Raw genomic sequence first — 19,630 nt, 5'->3', positions numbered from 1 at the left:
TTGAAAAAAGATAATTACCAAGTTTATTTTCATTGCCTCAAGGTCTGCTAAACTCTGGATCTAGGCTGTGTCGACAGGGTAGTGTGGTACCTCCTGTACCTGTCTCTGCCTCCTACAGTCCTTTTCATTTATTTTGTTTCTTTTTTAATAATAGAGACAGAGTATTCCTATAAGGTGTCCACGCTGGTTTCAAACTCCTGGGCTCAAGCAATCTTCCTGCCTTGGCCTCCCAAAGTACTGGGATTCCAAGTGTGAGCCACCACATGGGGCCAAGTCCTTTACCATCTTCAGAAGGCTTAGCTTGCAGTTTCAACAGAAGGACAGACTCCCAGGAAGAGTGTGAGAGAGATTTGGGGCCCAATGGATAATATCGAGTACACTGAACTTGACTATGTTCACCACATTCTAGCTCCAGAGAAATGAGAGTCGTTACTGAAGTTGGTGCCATTTTGTATATCTTCTGTACCTAAGGCGGAAAAAAGATAGGAGAAAGAATATAAGAGGTCAGCTTATATTCACAAACATGGAAGTCAACCTTTTCCCACCTTTTCTTTTTTCTTTTCTTTTTCTTTTACTTTTTTTTGAGACGGAGTCTTGCTGTGTCGCCCAGGCTAGAGTGCAGTGGTGCGATCTCGGCTCACTGCAAGCTCCACCTCCCAGGTTCACACCATTCTCCTGCCTCAGCCTCCCGAGTAGCTGGGACTACAGGTGCCTGCCACCATGCCCGGCTAATTTTTTGTATTTTTAGTAGAGATGGGGTTTCACCATGTTAGCCAGGATGGTCTTGATCTCCTGACCTCATGATCCGCCCACCTCGGCATCCCAAAGTGCTGGGATTACAGGTGTAAGCCACCGCACCCGGCCCCCACCTTTTCAATCCAATATGGAACCTACTACCTCCTGAGAAAGCCATGCCCCTGCTGTCCCTGGCAGACCACACAGGAGGATTCATTCCTCTGCTCACTCAATCACACCTTCAACAGAAGTGTATTGAGCATCTACTTTGCACCAGGCACTGTGGCTACATCGGTGAACAGAATTTATATCCGTGGGGTTGCTGGACTCCAGCTGGAAAGTGGGCAGTGGATTCTTTAGAAGGTCCACGGGCCTGGGAAGAGTCTTTGGGGACTGTGAGCAATCCCACGGTACCGTGGAGCACTTGGGTGGGAATATCCTCCACCTCCCAGAGCAGCTGTCGGCTCCACCAGGACGAAGCACTGGACATCCAAGGGCTCTGCTTGTGAACCACATTGCAACAACAGGCTAGTTACCTTGCAGTTCCTCAGGAATCTTGTCCTGGTCTTCTTGTTCTAAGGAAGCCACAGGTTCCCTTTTTCTCTGGAGAAGTAATCTAGATCTTCGATTTTGGAACCAAATCTAAGTGGGTAAGACAAAGAAACTTAATTTAAACAAAGGATGTGTGTAAAACTCATGATTGCTTTCTTCTCTTTTTTCTTTTCTTTCTTTCTGTCTGTCTCAGAGTAGCTAGTGCTACAGGTGTGTATCATCACACTAGGCTAATTTTTAAACTTTCTGTAGAGACAAGGTTTCACCACGTGGTCCAGGCTGATCTTGAACTTCTGGGCTCAAGCAATCCTCCCAGGTAGCTGGGACTAGAGGCACACTTGACTGTGCCCAACCCAAGATATATATATATATTATATATACACGTATATATATAATATATACATATACATTATATATGTGTGTACGTATATATTTTTTATATTTATATACACACACACTTTTTTTTTTCTTTTTTTGAATCTCTCTTGGTCACCCAGGCTGGAGTGCAGTGGCATGATCTCGGCTCACCACAACCTCCACCTCCCAAGTTCAAGCAATTCTCCTGCCTCAGCCTCCCAAGTAGCTGGGATTACAGGCATGCAGCACCATGCCCAGCTAAATTTTTGTATTTTTAGTAGAGACCGGGTTTCTCCATATTGGTCAGGCTGGTCTCGAACTCCCGACCTCAAGTGATCCGCCCGCCTCAGCCTCCCAAAGTGCTGGGATTACAGGTGTGAGCCACTGTGCCCAGCCACAACTCTTAATAGTGTTACAATGGCAGTTAAGTTTCAACATTGGTTTTGGAGGAGACAAACATTCAAACCATAGCAATCACTGCCTGGCACATACTAGATGCTCCAAATAATGCAAAATGAAAGGAGAGAATGAAAAATGAAAATAAGATGAGGGAGGTAAAAGGAAAGAACCATCAGAACCACTAATGTGCATTCATGTCCTGCTTACAGGAGGCAGCACTGGTTTAAACGCACACACATCCTACACAGCAGTCTGACAATTTTATTCCGTTTTAAGATGTGTCAGGAATGAATCCTCGGACAGTCTGGTACATTTCTCTGAGCTAAATGTTAAATGTCTAAAGTGGACCTCGTAATTATTTTTTTCCAAGACGGAATCTTGCTCTGTTGCCCAGGTTGGAGTGCAGCGGCACAATCTTTACTCACTGCAACCTCCACCTCCCGGGTTCAAGCGATTCTCCTCCCTCAGCCTGCCAAGTAGCTGGGACTACAGGCGTGCGCCACCACGCCCGGCTAATTTTTGTATTTTTGTAGAGACGGGGTTTCACCATGTTGGCCAGGCTGGTCTTGAACTCCCGACCTCAGGTGATCTGCCCATCTCAGCCTCCCAAAGTGCTGGGATTACAGACGTGAGCCACCGCGCCCAGCCTGGACCTCATAATTCTAACCTCAGGGCATACTTAGAAGATCTGAAGGATACGGTAGACATAAAGACTTTGGTCAAATAGGCTGGGCACGGTGACTCCACCCTGTAATCTCAGCAGTTTGGGAAGCCAAGGAGGGTGGATCACCTGAGGCCAGGAGTTCAAGATCAGCCTGGGCAACTTGGCAAAACCCTGTCTCTACTGAAAACACAAAAAATATTAGCCGGGCGTGGTGACACACACCTGTAATCCTAGCTACTCAGGCAGCCAAAGCACAAAAACCACTTGAACCCAGGGGTCTAGGCAGCAGTGAGGCAAGATGTCACCGCTGCACTCTAGCCTGGGTAATAGGGTGAGTACCCATCTCGTGGGAAAAAAAAAAAAAAAGGCTTTAGCTAAATGCCTGGCTTATATGCCATGTTAACTAGTATTCACTAACTCAACAAATTCTCACTGGGTGTCACGTGCCACGCACTGTTCGGGGCCCAAGGAATACAACATTGCTCAGGACAGACAGAAAATACCAGAAGGGGATGTGAGATTGAGTCCTGTGGGCACCTGGGGGTAGAAGCCAGCAGACAGGGAACAGCTAGCTGTGAAAGACCCTGAACTGTGCCCAGCATGATGAGGAACCGCCTGAGGCCCATGTGGCTTCCCTTCCTGTATACCTACATCCCTAGGAGATGGGACAGCCACACTTATCACTCACTTGGACTCTTGACTCTGGAACACCGATTTCTTTAGCAAGTTCTTCTCTGGAATCAATCCCAGGGTATGGGTTTTTCACAAATGCCTTGATGAGAGTGTGTAATTGAGAGGTGCTGTAGGTGGTACGACACCGTCTGGCTTCTCTACCTAGGGAGGGCATGGAAAGATTGAGGGAGGCGGTCAAGGAATATTTCAAGAGTCTGTTCACATATTCAAACACACAACCCAAACTTGTCACTCTCCATCCAATTTCGATCCCACTGACTCCTCCTGAGAGGGTCTTGTCCCAGGTTCCTTCTAAGTGGAAGGTACTAGAGGAGACATGGGATGATATGTCTGGACTTCTGGACTCGAGGAGAAAGTAGGCAAGAGGCGGGGCGCAGTGGCTCACGCTTGTAATCCCAGCACTTTGAGAGGTTGAGGGAGCAGATCACGAGGTCAGGAGTTCCAAGACCAGCCTGACCAATATGGCAAAACCTCATCTCTACTAAAAATACAAAAGTTAGCTGGGTGTGGTGGCGCCTGCCTGTAAATCCCAGCTACTTGGGAGGCAGAGGTGGGAGAATTGCTTGAACCCAGGAGGCAGAGGTTGCAGGGAGCCAAGATCAAGCCACTGCACTCCAGCCTGGGTGACAGAGTGAGATTCCGTCTCAAAAAATAATAATAATAAAATAAATAATAAATAAATAGAGGCCGGGTGTGGTGGCTCACGCCTGTAATCCCAGCACTTTGGGAGGCCAAGACGGGCGGATCACGAGGTCAGGAGATGGAGACCATCCTGGCTAACACAGTGAAACCCCGTCTCTACTAAAAAATACAAAAAACTAGCCGGGCGAGGTGGCGGGCGCCTGTAGTCCCAGCGACTCAGGAGGTTGAGGCAGGAGAATGGCGTGAACCCGGGAGGCGGAGCTTGCAGTGAGCCGAGATCCGGCCACTGCACTCCAGCCTGGGCAACAGAGCGAGACTCTGTCTCAAAAATAATAATAATAATAATAAATAAATAAATAGAAAATAGACAAGAGAAACACTCAGAAGGCCTGGGAAGAGGGTAGGGGAGAACTTCTAGGGTACGATGAACCCTTTGCCACCATAAGACCCTGAATAGGAGGTTGTCAGGGAAGAGACATTCTTTTTTCAAAGTAGCAGTTGGCTTCACCGTAGAGAAGCTCTGCTGGGGAACAGAACTGAGATGCTTATTTACTTTGAAACTCCACACCAGGTTGATCTTGCCCCTGGCTCTGGCTTGACTCTAAAGTGTCAGCTTCTGGTCTTTTCTGGAATCTCTGCCTAGCTCTTCGATTCTGAAACCAAATCTAAGTGAGGAAAAGAAAAGGAGAGAATTACATGTTAGTGTCATTTAAGCTACATCACTGCCTGTTCCCAAAGTGAACAATTCTTATTGGGCCTAAGCCCAGGATTATTACTCACTTCTGTCACATTCTGCCAAGTCTTCTTCTTCTTCTTTTTTTTTTTTTTGAGATGGAGTCTCACTCTGTGGCCCAGGCTGGAGTGCAGTGGCATGATCTTGGCTCACTGCAACCTCTACCTCCCAAGTTCAAGTATTCTCCTGCCTCAGCCTCCCAAGGATCTGGGATTATAGGTGTGTGCCATCATGCCTGGCTAATTTTTGTATTTTTAGTAGAGATGGGGTTTCTCCATGTTGGTCAGGCTGGTCTGGAACTCCCGACCTCAGGTGATCCACCTGTCTTGGCTTCCAAAATGCTGGGATTATAAGCATGACCTACCACGCCTGGCCCATCTACCTAGTCTTAGGTCAAGACTTGGCATTCAAACCCAGGGCAACAAAATGTGACAACATCATCTCTACTAAAAACAAAAAAGTAAAAAAAAAAAAAAGTTAGCCTGCTGGGCGCGGTGGCTCATGCCTTTATTATTCATTAGCTGGGTGGCTAATCCCAGCACTTTGGGAGGCTGAGGCAAGCAGATCATGACGTCAGGAGTTCAAGACCAGCCTGGCCAACATAGTGAAACTCCGTCTCTACTAAAAATACAAAAAAAAAAAAATTAGCTGGTCAACCAACACCTTGTGGGTTTATTGAGGGTCCGTTGAGATACTCCCCACCAAACCTTCAGCACATGGGTACATAGTACGGGCTCTGTTAATGGTTCTCCCTCCTGCCTTTCTACTTCCAGTCCTGGAGATACCGAACTTAAACTTACCTGGATTCTGGACTCTTCTGTATTGATTTCTAAAGCAAGTTTTTGTTTGGTAGCGTAACCTGGGTAAGGCTTTTGATTGAAGGTATTAATGAGGATTTTCAATTGATCTTCTGTGAATTTGGTGCGACTGCGCCTGTGATTTGTTGTTACCGTCTCTGTAGGAAGATTACAAAAGAAGCAGCATGTGATAGCTTAATTTATATATTCGAACTTCAGGTTCAAGCTAGTCTCTCTCTTCCTCTTCCCAAATCCACGGGAACCCACTTGGGAAGAACTGCCCTCGTACAATCGTGGAGCTCTTGAACACACAATGGCGATTTTTCAACTTCTTAAGCTCATCTGAATGCCATCCTAAGAAGTCAGGGATCCTCTGTTTTGTAAAACCATTAAAAACCATTGTGAGCTGGGCACGGTGGTTCGCACCTGTAATCCCAGCACTTTGGGAGGTCAAGGTGGGTGGATCATGAGGTCAGGAGTTCGAGACCGGCCTGGCCAACATGGTGAAACCCCATCTATACTAAAAATACAAATAATTAGCCAGTCGTGATGGCATGTGCCTGTAATCCCAGCTACTCAGGAGGCGGAGGCAGGAGAATTGCTTGAACCTGGGAGGCAGAGGTTGCAGTGAGCTGAGATCATGCCATTGCACTCCAGCCTGGGTGACAGAGCGAGACTCCATCTCAAAAAAACAAAAACAAAAACAAAAGAATACAAAACAAAACAAAACAAAAAAACAATGTGTATGTCATAAAAATACCAATAATTTTTTTAAGAAAAACAATGTGTTCTGTTCATATGGATTAGAAACAATATAAGTCAATAATGCAGGTGATATGGCATAGTGATGAAGCCATAGAAATGAAGAGTTTGTGATACAATGGACCATTTCAACCGCTTTCAGTTTTTCAGGTCAAAATATTCCTTGGTGCTTTTTTTTTTTTTTTTTTTTTTTTTTTTCCCAGGCCAGATCTCACTCTGTTGCCCAGGCTGGAGTGCAGTGGCACAATCATGGCTCACTGCAGCTTTCACCTCCACAGGCTCAGGTGATCTTCCTACCTCAGCCTCTGGAGTAGCTGGGACTACAGGTGCACACCTCCACACTCAGCTAATTTTTCTACTTTTTGATAAAGTTTCACCACATTGTCCAGGCTGGTCTCAAATTCCTGGGCTCAAGCGATCCCCCAGCATTGGCCTCCCAAAGTGCTGAGATTACAGATATGAGCCACCACCCCTGGCTGGAGCATATTTTTTTACTTTGCTCCATTGCTCCATTGCGAACAGCAATAGCAGGCAAACAGTATCAGTTTCCAAGATGTTTTTAAAAACACCACAGAGAGGACAAAACTAACTGGAAAAAGAATTTCATACTTTCAGTAGAATTTTCCAATAGGAAAAAAAAAAAAAAAAAACACAACATCACATAATTTTCTGGATAGGACATCCCCTTGAAATAACCAAATCTGGAAAGCATTTTGGAACATACCATTTTGTAACAGAATTAGACTTAGTGAATTGAGATGACAAGAAAAGTTATTAGAGATGCTAGAGATTCAGTTAAAAGCCCAACAGCTTTTTTGTTTGATCTTTGAATGCTTGTCCCTGTCTTCAGTTTCACACAACTGATCCATCGTTTTGTTTTTTGTTTTTTTGTTTTTGAGACAGAGTTTCACTCTTGTTGCCAAGGCTGGAGTGCAATGGTGCAGTCTTGGCTCACTGCAACCTCCGCCTCCTGGGTTCAAATGATTTTCCTGCCTCAGCCTCCCAAGTAGCTGGGGTTACAGGCACACACCACCACGCCCAGCTAATTTTTGTCTCTACTAATTTTTTAGTAGAGACAGGGTTTCACCATGTTGGCCAGACTGGTCTCGAACTCCTGACCTCGTGATCCGCCCACCTGAGCCTCCCAAAGTGTTGGGAGTACAGGCATGAGCCACCGCACCTGGCTACCATAATTTAATCAACAGTTTAACAACATCACATAAGGTACAGCATTGAGAATAGGTTGGTGGAAGCAGAGAGATCAGTTAGGAGAAGGCTGCAATAATCTAATGCAATGGACCAATCATCTAAGGAGATGGACCAAGAAATGGTCAGATTCCTTAAATATTTGAACGTTAAAGCCATCAGAATGTCCAGCCTGACTAGATTATGTTATGAGGAAAAAAATGGAGTCAGGGGTGTTTTCTAGATATGAGGCATGACGTGTCACCTCCGGAGCTGGAGAAAATAGTGGGAGGAATAGTTTAGATGTGAACATCGGGAGCTCAGTTTGGAACACGTGGAGTCTGAGACTCCTGTTAGAGACACGTAGGTGATGAGATAAAGTCCAAAGTTCAGGAGAAAAGTGCAAACGTTCTGTAGAGAGAAATCTGGAAAGTGCTTTCCAGATTTGGAATCCTTGATTCCAAGGATATTTTGAGCTCTAAACTTTGTGATGTGGCCCATAGTTGCTTTCTTTTAGTATCTGTCTCCCTCTCCTTTTTTTTCTTTTTTGCTCCTTCCTCCTCTCTTCCCACCTGAAGCTCAAATATGTCTTATTTAGTTTCTTGAATATCTGTACCTTTCTGAAATTCCCAATGCTCAAATGCACTGAAAGCAGCCTGTTTTCATAATATCACATCGGAGAAACTGGTTTTCCCTTATCCAGATACAGTTATTTTAAAGTTTACAGATGGAACTCTCACAACTTCTGACAAGACCACTAGGTTTTTAGCCCGACTTTTCCCCCAAGCCAACAAACGCTCAGTCAAGCACAAGGGAACTTACTGTGTGAAGAGGTGTCTTCGGCCATGCTGGAAGAGAGTCCTGAAGGCTGAGCCACCGTCTGAGAGACAAGTCACTCTGCACAGTGCTGGGTTTTATATGCTTAGCCAGGTGGCCCCGCCCACTTTTTTAAACCATTTACATAAATCTCTCGTTCCACCCTTAGTAATTTTATTACTCCCTAGAAACATGTCGTCAATCTAAAAAGGACTCGATAGAACTCCTTTTCGTCAATGGATATTTAATAATTTACACCAATGTATAAATTATTATCAACCCCTACACTTAAGCCATCACAAGAACATTTTGCCCCATGCCAACTCACGAATACACAGAGTCATGCTCCTTGGCTCCCCTAACCCCCTTGTGGGAAAAAAATTCCTCCCAAATCACTGGAATCTGAACAGGGAGACAAGCTTGCAATAGTTCCCAATTTCTTAAAAAAAGAATATTTTTGAGTACTATTCTGCTTATACATATTTTTTCAATGCTTATGATACACATTTATTCTTTTGTAAATGGGGTTTTTATGCTCTCCGCCTATTTTTTGACATAGTGGCCTCTGTTTATTAAATTAAAAGTGTTATTTCTAATTAGTACCAAATAAGAGTGAGGCTAGTGAGACAGGAACAAAATTTAAGGGGGTGCTAAAAATTCTATGATCAAGATAAATAATATTTGAATGCAATATATATTTTAAGTAATGTAAAAAGTCCATCTTAACGAAACATAAAAATTGTAAATAGAGAGAAGATCCTACCCTGCACAGGCACGACCCTGCAACTTATGCAAGTGAGGGTACCTGTGCATTGAAAAAAATGCCTCACTATTGACCAGTCATTGATCAGTCATTGATCAGTCTTGAGGGAAGCTGGCTGGTGGTTGCCACCTTTTATAGCTGTAATCTACAATACTGCAGGATAAAAGGGAAAGTTTTATTACATGTATATATTTGTGTAATTTTACAAATGTTATTAAAAGCACATAGTGAAGTGATATGAATTTCATTTATTGATATATTTGACTATCCACAAATACAATTTGGCCAGATATCAAGCCATTTTTGAGAAACAATTTTGAACCAGGAAAATAACATGAAATAACATTTAACAGGAAAATTTTACACTTTATTTAATTAAAACAATGATAAATTGTTTTTCTTTTCTATATATGATATTTCGTCACAATGTTTTTTCACCAAATTTGTCTGGAAATCTAGAGCACAATGTTCTGCTGTTTGTTTATATTGATGTTTATATTTTGATACAAATTATATGTTCATCTACTTGAACATTAGATATTACAATTATAAATGTGTTTTAAATTAATTGACACAATATTGAAAATTTATTATAATAAATTATAATATATTATTATTCAATATATTATATTAATATATGATAATAATAAACAATATAATATTGATATACTATATAACATATATATTACATTATATTATATTTACTCCAGTTAAATACTGTATTTACTTTTTAGCTTTATTGAGGTAAAGTTGACAAAAATGACATATATTAAAATATACAATTTAAATTTTGATATACACATATAATATAATTACCATAATCAAATCAAGCTGATTGATGTATTTACTACCTCAAATCACACCCTTTGTGTATGTGTACATATGTATTACATTATATTATATTTACTCCAATTAAATATTGCATTTAGTTTTTAGCTTTATTGAGGTACAGTTGACAAAAATGATATAAATGATATATATTTTAAATATACAATTTGAATTTTGAAATACACATATGATATAATTACCATAATCAAATCAAGCTGATTGATGTATTTATCACCTCAAATCACACCCTTTATGTGTGTGCATATATGTTACATCATATTATATTTACTCCAATTAAATATTGTATTTTTGTTTTTTTGGAGACAGTGGTTCACTCTTGTTGCCCAGGTTGGAGTACAGTGGTACGATCTCAGCTCACTACAACCTCCGCCTCCCAGATTCAAGTGATTCTCCTGCCTCAGGCTCCCGAGTAGCTGGGATTACAGGCATCTGCCACCACATCTGACTAATTTTTTGTATTTTTGATAGAGATGGGGTTTCACCATATTGGCCAGGCTGGTCTCAAACTATTGACCTCAGGTTATCCACCTGCCTCAGCCTCCCAAAGTGCTAGGATTACAGGTGTGAGCCACCGTCCTGGGCCTTATATTTACTTTTTAGCTTTATTGAGGTACAGTTGACAAAAAAGATACATATTTTAAATATACAATTTGAATTTTGATATAGACATATAATATGATATGGTTACCATAATCAAATCAAGCTGATTGATGTATTAACCACCTCAGATTACACCCTGTGTGTGTGTGTGTGTGTGTGTGTGGTCAGAACACTGTTTAAAAAAATATCCTTCTCTCCCCCATGCAGAAGAACACTTAAGATCTAACCTTGTAGCAAAAAATAAAAATCTGTCCTCTTAGCAGCCGGGCACAGTGGCTCACGCCTGTAATCCCAGCACTTTGGGAGGCCGAGGTGGGTGGATCACGAGGTCAGGAGATTGAGACCATCCTGGCTAACACAGTGAAATCCCATCTCTACTAAAAATACAAAAAAATTAGCCGGGCATGGTGATGGGTGCCTGTAGTCCCAGCTACTCGGGAGGCTGAGGCAGGAGAATGGTGTGAACCCAGGAGTCGGAGCTTGCAGTGAGCCGAGATCACGCCACTGCACTCCAGCCTGAGCAACAGAGTGAGACTCCGTTTCAAAAAAAAAAACAAAACAAAAAAAAACTATCCTCTTAGCAAATGTCAAGTAGTATTGTTTTTTCGTTTCTGAACATACCATTTAAAATTTTTTTCTGGTTTGTTAACTATGTCACATGTCACTATGTACATATGTCAAATAATGTCACTATGTACGTTAAATCCCCAAAAATTTATCTTGCGAAATTGAAAATCTGTACCTCTTGACTGACATTTCCCCATTTCCCCTTCACCCAAGCCCTGGCAATCGCCCTTTTACTCTCTGCTTCTATTTTTGCTCCAACCTCACCGTTCGTGTCCACACTGCTTAATTTTCTTGGTCATGAGACCACAAGCTTAGATAACACCTTAGACAATGACACCAGTGACCCTGACCTGTTTCAGTTTCGTTATTTAAAATGCTTTTCTTTCTTTTTTAAATTGTATGTATTTGTTTATTTATTTATTTGTTTTGAGAGGGTCTTACTCTGTCACCCAGGCTGGAACGCAGTGGTGCAACCATGGCTCACTGCAGCCTCCAACTCCTGGGCTCAAGCGATCCTACCTGCTAGGGCTCCAAAAGTGCTTTGAGAGTAAATGCATGAGCCACCATGCCCAGCCATCAAATTTTCAATCATTATAAATTTTAGAGCTGGAAATAATATTTCATTGTTTTATTTTTAATTTGAGTACTAGTGTGTTTGAACACCTTTAATCAAATGTATTTGCCATATTTTATTTTTCTTTTCTTAGCTTTCAGATTCTTTGCTTCTTTCTTAGGTAGAATATTTCTTTGAGACTTAAATATTATGCTGCATTTGTCCTAGGTACTGCAAGTGTTTTCTTAATTCAGTATTTTAAAATAATATTTTGTTTTTATGTGTTTTTGTATCTTTATAGCATTCTTCTAAATTGGATCTATGTTTATTTTAATTGTCTAGTCAAAGTACTGACAGGGAGGAGTGAACTTCCTGAAAACGGAGAACAAGATGGGATGCTTTTTAGTAAATGTTTCCCAAAAGACACAGGATTCCATTTCCAATTCCATATCGAGAAGCTTTAAAATTGTACATCAAAATGCAGGTGAAGTCGTGGAGAAGGAAGGCCAGCAGTGCACAGGTGGTGCCTCTGGGGAATAATCAGAAGTCATCCTGCACCCTAAATTCCTGACCTGACCTTTCTGCAGGGCGAGTATCTGACCTGTGCGACACTGTCAGCAACACAAAGAAACCTTGATGAGCTTTTATGTCCTTTTATTTGTATGTTTCACTCCAGTTCTCAATTCCGTGCCCTCAAAAGCCCAGGTATCATCACCGGTACCTCTTTTTAGCCTCACCTCTCTGTGCGGTTCCGCAAGTATGTTGGTCTCCCTGGGAGAGTGGGGCCTGCAACCTGCTGGGCGCAGGTGCCTTGAGCTGCCACGTCTGCCCTTTTACCGGCTTGGGTGCAGGCAAGGGAAATGCGTCCCCGGGCGGGGGCGGGGCGCGAGGGGGCGGGGCGCGAGGGGGCGGGGCGCGAGGGGGCGGGGCGCGCCAGGCTGTTGTTCTCCGCTGCGCTCAGTGACTGCAGGGAGGGCTGGCGAGATGCTGGAGCAAGGCAGGGTCCTGATTCTGGGGCCACTGACGTTTGGGTCCCCCTCCCGCGGCTGCTAGCGCTGCAGCGGCCTGAGACCTGCGGTCAGGCGGGCCCCGGCCGCGTGGTCGCCCTGCCAGAGCGGTGGATGTCAGGTAGGCGTTGCTGTCCGGGTTCGCGTCTCTCCTGTTGTCCTAACTCTGCATCTCTCCCTAGAACCAAAAATCGCCTTCTAAGCTCCCGGCCAACTGAACGGACCCCTCGTCTCAGCTAAGAGCATGGCAAAGTTAACCTGAAACACTAGTTCGGCCATGATAGGAAGGAGAAGGGGCATGCCTCATTTTACCCTCCTCTCTTTGAAATTCAGGCACAGGCCGGGCGCAGTGGCTCACGCCTGTAATCCCAGCACTTTCAGAGGTCGAGCTGAGCAGATCACCTGAGGTCAGGAGTTCGAGACCAGCCTGGCCAACATGGTGAAACCCCGTCTCTACTAAAAATACAAAAATTAGCGGGGTTTGGTGGCGGGCGCCTGTAGTCTCAGATACTCAGGAGGCTGAGATTAAAGCAATTCTGGAGGTGGAGGTTGCAATGAGCCGAGATCGCGCCACTGCACTCCAACCTGGGCGACAGAGCAAGACTCTGTCTCAAAAAAAAAAAAAAAAAGAAAAAGAAAAAAGAAAAAAAAAAAGAAAAATTTCAGGCACAGCTGACCAGTATTAACACTAAAACAATTTTTTTTTTTTTTTTTAGTATCTTCATGCTAAACGGTAAGTAGAGATTGTGTGTAGCCTCGCATCAGTTTATTCCAAATAGCAAACATTTACTGAGCCCTGAGTTAAGTTATTAACCGTGTATTTTCTTTTTGTAAACCTTACAATTAAGCGGGCAAGTAATAATATTATCTCTGTATTTTTAATGTGAGGAAACTGAGGCCCAAGAAGACATGTAATTTGCCCAATATCAGGTATTCAGTATATTGGAGATTTGGAGGACAAGTTATTTATTGTGAAAAATGTATACCTTTTCCAAAGTTCAAACAATAATTCAATGAACATATTTATTTTGCCCCAGAATTGCCAATGATATTATGTCCTATGAGGTGGCCCCTAAGTATACACTTTGTCCATTTGGGGGATTTGAACTTTGACTACTTGGTTAAGATAGTGTCTACTAGATCTCTCCACTCTTTCTTCTTTGTAATTAATAAGTACTTTGTGGGGCAATTCCTTGCAATGTCTGAATAATATTAAGTCCCCCCACTTCACCCTCTAGTTTTAGCCTCCATTGACAATTATTCCTTGAATCTGTGATCACTGCTTGTGGGGATTCTATTTCTATTACTTCTTTATATTTTATACTTGTAAGTTGACACTCCTGTAAAGAACTTTACCCACGCATCCTTTTTCTTTTTTTTTTTTCTTTTTCTTTATTTCTTTTTTTTATATATATATATATTTTTTTATTTTTTGAGAAAGAGTCTCACTCTTGTCTTCCAGGCTGGAGTGCAGTGGCGCGATCTCGGCTCACTGCAACCTCCACCTCCCAAGTTCAAGTGGTTCCTGCCTCAGCCTCCCAGGTAGCTAGGACTATGGGTATGTGCCACCACACCCAGCTAATTTTGTTTTTTGGTTTTTGTTTTGTTGTTGTTGTTGTTGTTGTTGTTGTTGTTTTAGTAGAGATGGGGTTTCATTTTGTTGGCCAGGCTGGTCTCAAACTCCTGACCTCAGGTGATACACCTGCCTCAGCCTCCCAAAGTGTTGAGATTATAGGTGTGAGCCACCGCGCCCAGCCCATCCCATCCTTTTTAAGTTAATTATTTTAGAAGTCACATGGACTGGAGGATTTTTATCAGCTGCATTATAATCTATTTCTCTCATTGTATTGGTGCTCACACTATCCAGTGTTAGCCTCTCCAAACTCGAGTAGGCTTGACTTTCTGATTTCAATCACAGAGCTCCTAAAACCCTTGGAATTTCCTGTGTGTTGAAATGTCTTTTGTTATTTTTAATGACTTTTTGATCACATCTCAGTTTATACCAATGCGATGGCTTAGAGTGGAGCCCCTAGACAGACTCAAGATGAAACTGGTCACCAGAAAGATTAGAGAGTTGGAACTTTCGCCCAACTCACCAACCTCTGTGAAGGGGAAGGGATAGGGTGGCTCAACATGAAGCTCTATAAAAACTCTTGGACAACAAGATTTTAGCTTTCCAGATTGCTGAACACATTAGGTGTGCCTGGAGAGGGCATGGAAGCTCCACACCTCTTCTCACGTATCTTGCCCCATGTATCTTTTTTATCTGGCTGTTTGTTTGTATCCTTGGTGATATCTTTTATTATAAAACAGTAAACATAAGCAAAGTTTTCCCTGAGTTCTATGAGCCATTCTAGAAATGAGTTCTAGGTGGTTGTGGGAACACCAATTCTAGTGTAGTTGGTTAAAAGCACAGGCCACAACCTGGTGATTGTGATTGGCATCTGAAGTGAAGGGCAATTTTACGGGACTTAGTCCTCAACCTGCGGGATCTGACGCTTCAAGTTGATAGCATCAGATTTGAATTATAGGACACCTGCTGGTGTCTCCTGGAGAACTGGGATGGATGAAAAAAACCACTCATTTGAAAAAAAACACTCATTTTATTCAGCTGTTTTATAAGCCTGGAAGCCCTTCAAATGGATCACCCTTCATTGTCTATGATATAAGGAATGAATTAATAGGAAAGAGATTTTCTCCAAAGGACCTGGATGATGATGTTTTTATAGTAAGCCATGAGAGTATCCTCATCATCTCTCAAAGATCTAGAACTTGCCTGCCAAATACATGTTTGTTTGTTTGTTTGTTTTGTTTTGTTTTTTGAGATGGAGTCTCGCTCTGCTGCCCAGGCTGGGGTGCAGTGGCGTGATCTCAGCTCACTGCAAGCTCCACCTCCCGGGTTCACGCCATTCTCCTGCCTCAGCCTCCCAAGTAGCTGGGACTACGGGCGCCCACCACCACGCCCGGCTAATTTTTTTGTATTTTTAGTAGAGATAGGGTTTCACAGTGATAGCCAGGATGGTCTCGATCTCCTGACTTCATGATCCACCCGTCTCGGCCTCCCAAAGTGCTGAGATTACAGGTGTGAGCCACCGCACCCAGCTACATGGCCTTTTAAATACTGGAGACAACCGAAAATTCACTGGACCTGATAATCGGCATAATTTCTATTATTCCAAGTTCTTCAATTTGATTTGTCTAATGGAATAAATTGATGTCACCTTTGAAGTGGTATGAGGACCTGATACCTTCAGCCTTCTTCCCCCACTCCCAAACTTTGATAGATCTTCGAGGATGGGCTGTGGCCAATCGGCTGGAAGTGATTCCTCAAACTTGGAAAGATAGTAAAGAATATGGTCACACCTCCTGCAACGACCTGAGAGAAGAGATCCTGACACTCATGGCGATGGATAAGCACCCACCAGAGCTTCAGGTGGCATTTGCTGACTGCTGCTGCTGCTATCAAATCTACGTATGAAAGCCAGCCTGTCAGACACACTGCTCTGAATTGACCAACTATCTCTCTCAACTGTATAGCTGTCCTTTTGTTCTTTCTTTTTTTTTTTTTTTTTTTTTTTTTTTTGAGACAGAGTTTCACTCTTGTCGCCCAGGCTGGAGTGCAATGGCGTGGTCTCTGCTCACTGCAACCTCCGCCTCCCGGGTTTAAGCGATTCTCCTGCCTCATCTTCCTGAGTAGCTGGGATTACAGGCGTCCACCACTATGCTGGCTCATTTTTGTCTTTTTAGTAGAGACAGGGTTTCGCCATGTTGGCCAGGCTGTCTCGAGCTCCTGACCTCAGGTGATCCACCCGCCTTGGCCTCCCAAAGTGCTGGGATTACCTACGTGAGCCACTGCGCCTAGCCAGCTGTCCTCTTTTTAAGGGCTGGGAGAATCCAGGAAGCCTGGAAAATGTTGGGGCTTTTTAGGAAGCTTAATAAGATCCCTAGAAATGAGTTGCTGAATGAGTTTATGGGCAGTGCAAGAGTGTCTAACAGCCCTTCCCAGGCCATTGAGGTAGTCAAGCTGGCAAGTGCCTTCAGCTTACGTATTGGTGAGGGCCTCACCCAGAGAATAATGACTGACTTTGCAAACAACCAGGAACAAAAGGAAGCCCTAGCAACTTAGCTGCATTGACGAGTGCCAGTGATACTAGCAGCAGCAGTGACAGTGACCGCAACAGTGAAGGCAAATGAAAGTGGAGATTCAGGAGCAACAATGGCCTCACCATAGCTGCTGGAATCACACCAGAGAACTGAGATATGCTAATATTTAACATTGTTTTAGAGAAGACAAGATACAGATTTGGTGAATTTGTCACTGTGAGATACAGTCAGTACACAGCTGACTTAGGTAGATTTAAGCTCCTAATTTGCTACTTAATAACCATCTGTTAATACACCATTAAAGGTTTAGCATTTAAGTAGCAACATTGCCGTTTTCAGACACATGGTGAGGTCCATGGCTCTTGTCGTCAGCATAAGCCTGCACACCTACAATGTTGGTGAGCTGACCTCATGCTGCCATCCTCGTGTGATTGCCCTGTCCCTGCTGCTGGGCTTGAGCCTGGGAGGCAGAGGCTGCAGTGAGCCATGATCCTGTCACTGCACTCCAGTTTGGGCAACAAAAAAAAAAAAGAAAAGAAAAGAAGAAGAAAGAAGGTTTTAAAGATACCATTAAGTAGCCTATAGCTCTAAACTCTTATCTGCTTCTCCTTACCTAATCCTTTTTTTTTTTTTTTTTTTTGGATGGAGTCTCGCTCCGTCACCAGACTGGACTGCAGTGGCGTGATCTGGGTTCACTGCAACCTCTGCCTCCCGGGTTCAAGTGATTCTCCTGCCTCAGCCTCCTGAGTAGCTGAGACTACAGGCATGTGCCACCACACGTGGCTCATTTTTTTGTATTTATAGTAAAGACAGCGTTTCACCATATTGGCCAGGATGGTCTCGATCTCCCGACCTCAGGTGGTCCGCCCACCTCGGCCTCCCAAAGTGCTGGGATTACAGGCGTGAGCCACCGCGCCCGGCCAATCCTTTCTTGTTACTTTCCTTTAACCCAGAGTTTCTCAATCTTGGCACTATTGATATCGTGGGATGGATAATTTTTGGTTTCGGTGGGACATCCTGTGAACTTTAAGAACTTTAACGGCATCACTGGCCTCTTTTTAGGACATACCAGTGAGGCAGGATAGGGAGTCAAGGAGTGATCGTGTCCTTAGGACACAGCAACCATGGAGTCCATACAATCAACACAATAAGCCTCAGCATTCACACTGTAGTTCAGCTCATGCAAGCAAAGCTATCTTCAGCAGGGAATTTCCCCTGTAGGAGCAATGTGCACTTTGATTTTACCTGTCCTCAGATACCCTTTGCTCATTATAATAGTAAAAAACAGGCCGGGCGCGGTGGCTCACGCCTGTAATCCCAGCACTTTGGGAGGCTGAGGTGGGTGGATCACCTGAGGTCAGGAGTTCAAGATCAGCCTGACCAACATGGAGAAACCCCATCTCTACTAAAAATACAAAATTAGCCGGGCGTAGTGGCACATGCCTGTAATTCCAGCTGCTTAGGAGGCTGAGGCAGGAGAATCACTTGAACCCAGGAGGCAGAGGTTGCAGTGAGCCGAGATCACGCCATTGCACTCCAGCCTGGGCGACAAGAGTAAAACTCCATCTCAAAACAAAAAAAAAGTTAAAAACACACCCATGGGGGGAGATGCTAATGAGACATGCAACGTATGAACAAGTGTGTACAGCTACTGCACCTGGGCACCCAGCAGAGCACCCAGAACATGCTTATTAGTGGCACCTCTTCCCACATCCTCATGAATAATCGTGGACGTCTCCCACAAAGGGAATCCCCTAACACCAGTCTTCACTGTCTCATCCTTAGGAGCACCCCAGCCTGAATTCTCTCTCTCAGGGTGTATTGTCTATTTTTCACCTAATTTTCAAAATACTATTTTTGCTTTACAATAAATTACTCTGTGCTCCATCTCTTGCTGTGTGACTCTTGTTTAAGTTCTTTTAAACTAAGAAGATAAGAACTGAGGTATCACAACACCATCAACACCAGTAGCACCTCCCCTCCCGGATACGTGTTAACAAAAAAAAAGTCTCTCGATTTTGCTAAATGATCCCTGGACCATGACTCTGACCCATTGCTTGCCCGGTTCCATCATGCTCCAGGAGGCGTGGGACTAAGTCTTTGAGGTTGTTAGGGCTTGTAAATTTTGGAGGCTTTATGTTGTACCTGCACCAATTTTGGAGGTGTACATGCACATTTGGGGATGCCAGGACTCTGTTCCTCCCTCAACCCCCAGACTTTTAAGGCACCAAGAAATATAAATATCATTTATTATTTTCTAGGCATGTGCCAAGCCCTTTTTATTTAATATTCCATACAAAATTTGAAAACTTAAAAACAAAAAACCTAAAGTGGAGATTTCCACCTCTGTTTTTTCAGATGAGAAAATTGAGAAATCCAAAGTTCTGAGACTCATTTTTTAAATTGAGTTCATACGTACTGAGTGTTTCTCATGTTGCCAGATGTCAATGGAGTTTCTGACGTCTAAGGGGATGTGGGAAAAACATCGTTTCTTAGTTAAGTTGTAATTAATATTGAGAGCATTACATTTATGTAGAAAAATCATTTTTCCTTAAATCCTCAAATATAACAAACAAGGATAAAATTCATTTATAGATTTAGTATTTTTCTGTTAAAATCGTTTACTCTTCTTTGTTTCTGGGTCAATGTCCAATTGGTTTATACATTTGATAGTTGAAATTTACTTACTGAATACGGATATCATTTGTGGGTCCTGGTAGATATTTCAAAGTTGTCGTACAAATAGGACAATAGGTTCTCTCAGCTCTTCAGACGTGTAACATGGTATAACATGACAGACTTACAAGTCTTCTTTTTTCTTCTTCTTCTTTTTTTTTTTTTTTTTTTTTTTT

General features: G+C 43.1%; 1 protein-coding gene and 1 pseudogene across 1 annotated transcript; one reads left to right on the top strand and one right to left on the bottom strand.

Annotated features, from left to right (window-relative positions):
• Window positions 1-8,408, bottom strand: DUXA (double homeobox A). The gene is made up of 6 exons (XM_007998280.3): window positions 8,342-8,408; window positions 5,576-5,730; window positions 4,596-4,707; window positions 3,396-3,541; window positions 1,272-1,377; window positions 1-466 (listed from the first exon to the last, which is right to left on the bottom strand). The coding sequence occupies exons 1-6, from the start codon at window positions 8,364-8,366 to the stop codon at window positions 396-398; spliced, it is 615 nt and encodes a 204-aa protein (XP_007996471.3). The 5' UTR covers window positions 8,367-8,408; the 3' UTR covers window positions 1-395.
• Window positions 8,409-15,050: 6,642 nt separating this feature from the next.
• On the top strand, window positions 15,051-16,955 carry LOC140711794 (small ribosomal subunit protein mS39-like; annotated as a pseudogene).
• Window positions 16,956-19,630: the final 2,675 nt, after the last annotated feature.

Source organism: Chlorocebus sabaeus, chromosome 6, assembly GCF_047675955.1.
Source record: "Chlorocebus sabaeus isolate Y175 chromosome 6, mChlSab1.0.hap1, whole genome shotgun sequence".
Taxonomy (NCBI): Eukaryota; Metazoa; Chordata; class Mammalia; order Primates; family Cercopithecidae; genus Chlorocebus; species Chlorocebus sabaeus.
The sequence above is the reverse complement of the archived record's forward strand: the minus strand, read 5'-3'. Positions and strand labels throughout refer to the sequence as shown.

Excerpts from the sequence above, each read along its gene's own strand:
- DUXA (XM_007998280.3), bottom strand. The coding sequence starts at position 8,366 with ATGGCCGAAGACACCTCTTCACACA. Across the intron at positions 4,708-5,575 it reads CAGAAGAGTCCAGAATCCAG|ATTTGGTTTCAGAATCGAAG; the intron begins GTAAGTTTAAGT and ends TTCCTCACTTAG. Across the intron at positions 1,378-3,395 it reads TTCCAGAGTCAAGAGTCCAA|ATTTGGTTCCAAAATCGAAG; the intron begins GTGAGTGATAAG and ends TTACCCACTTAG.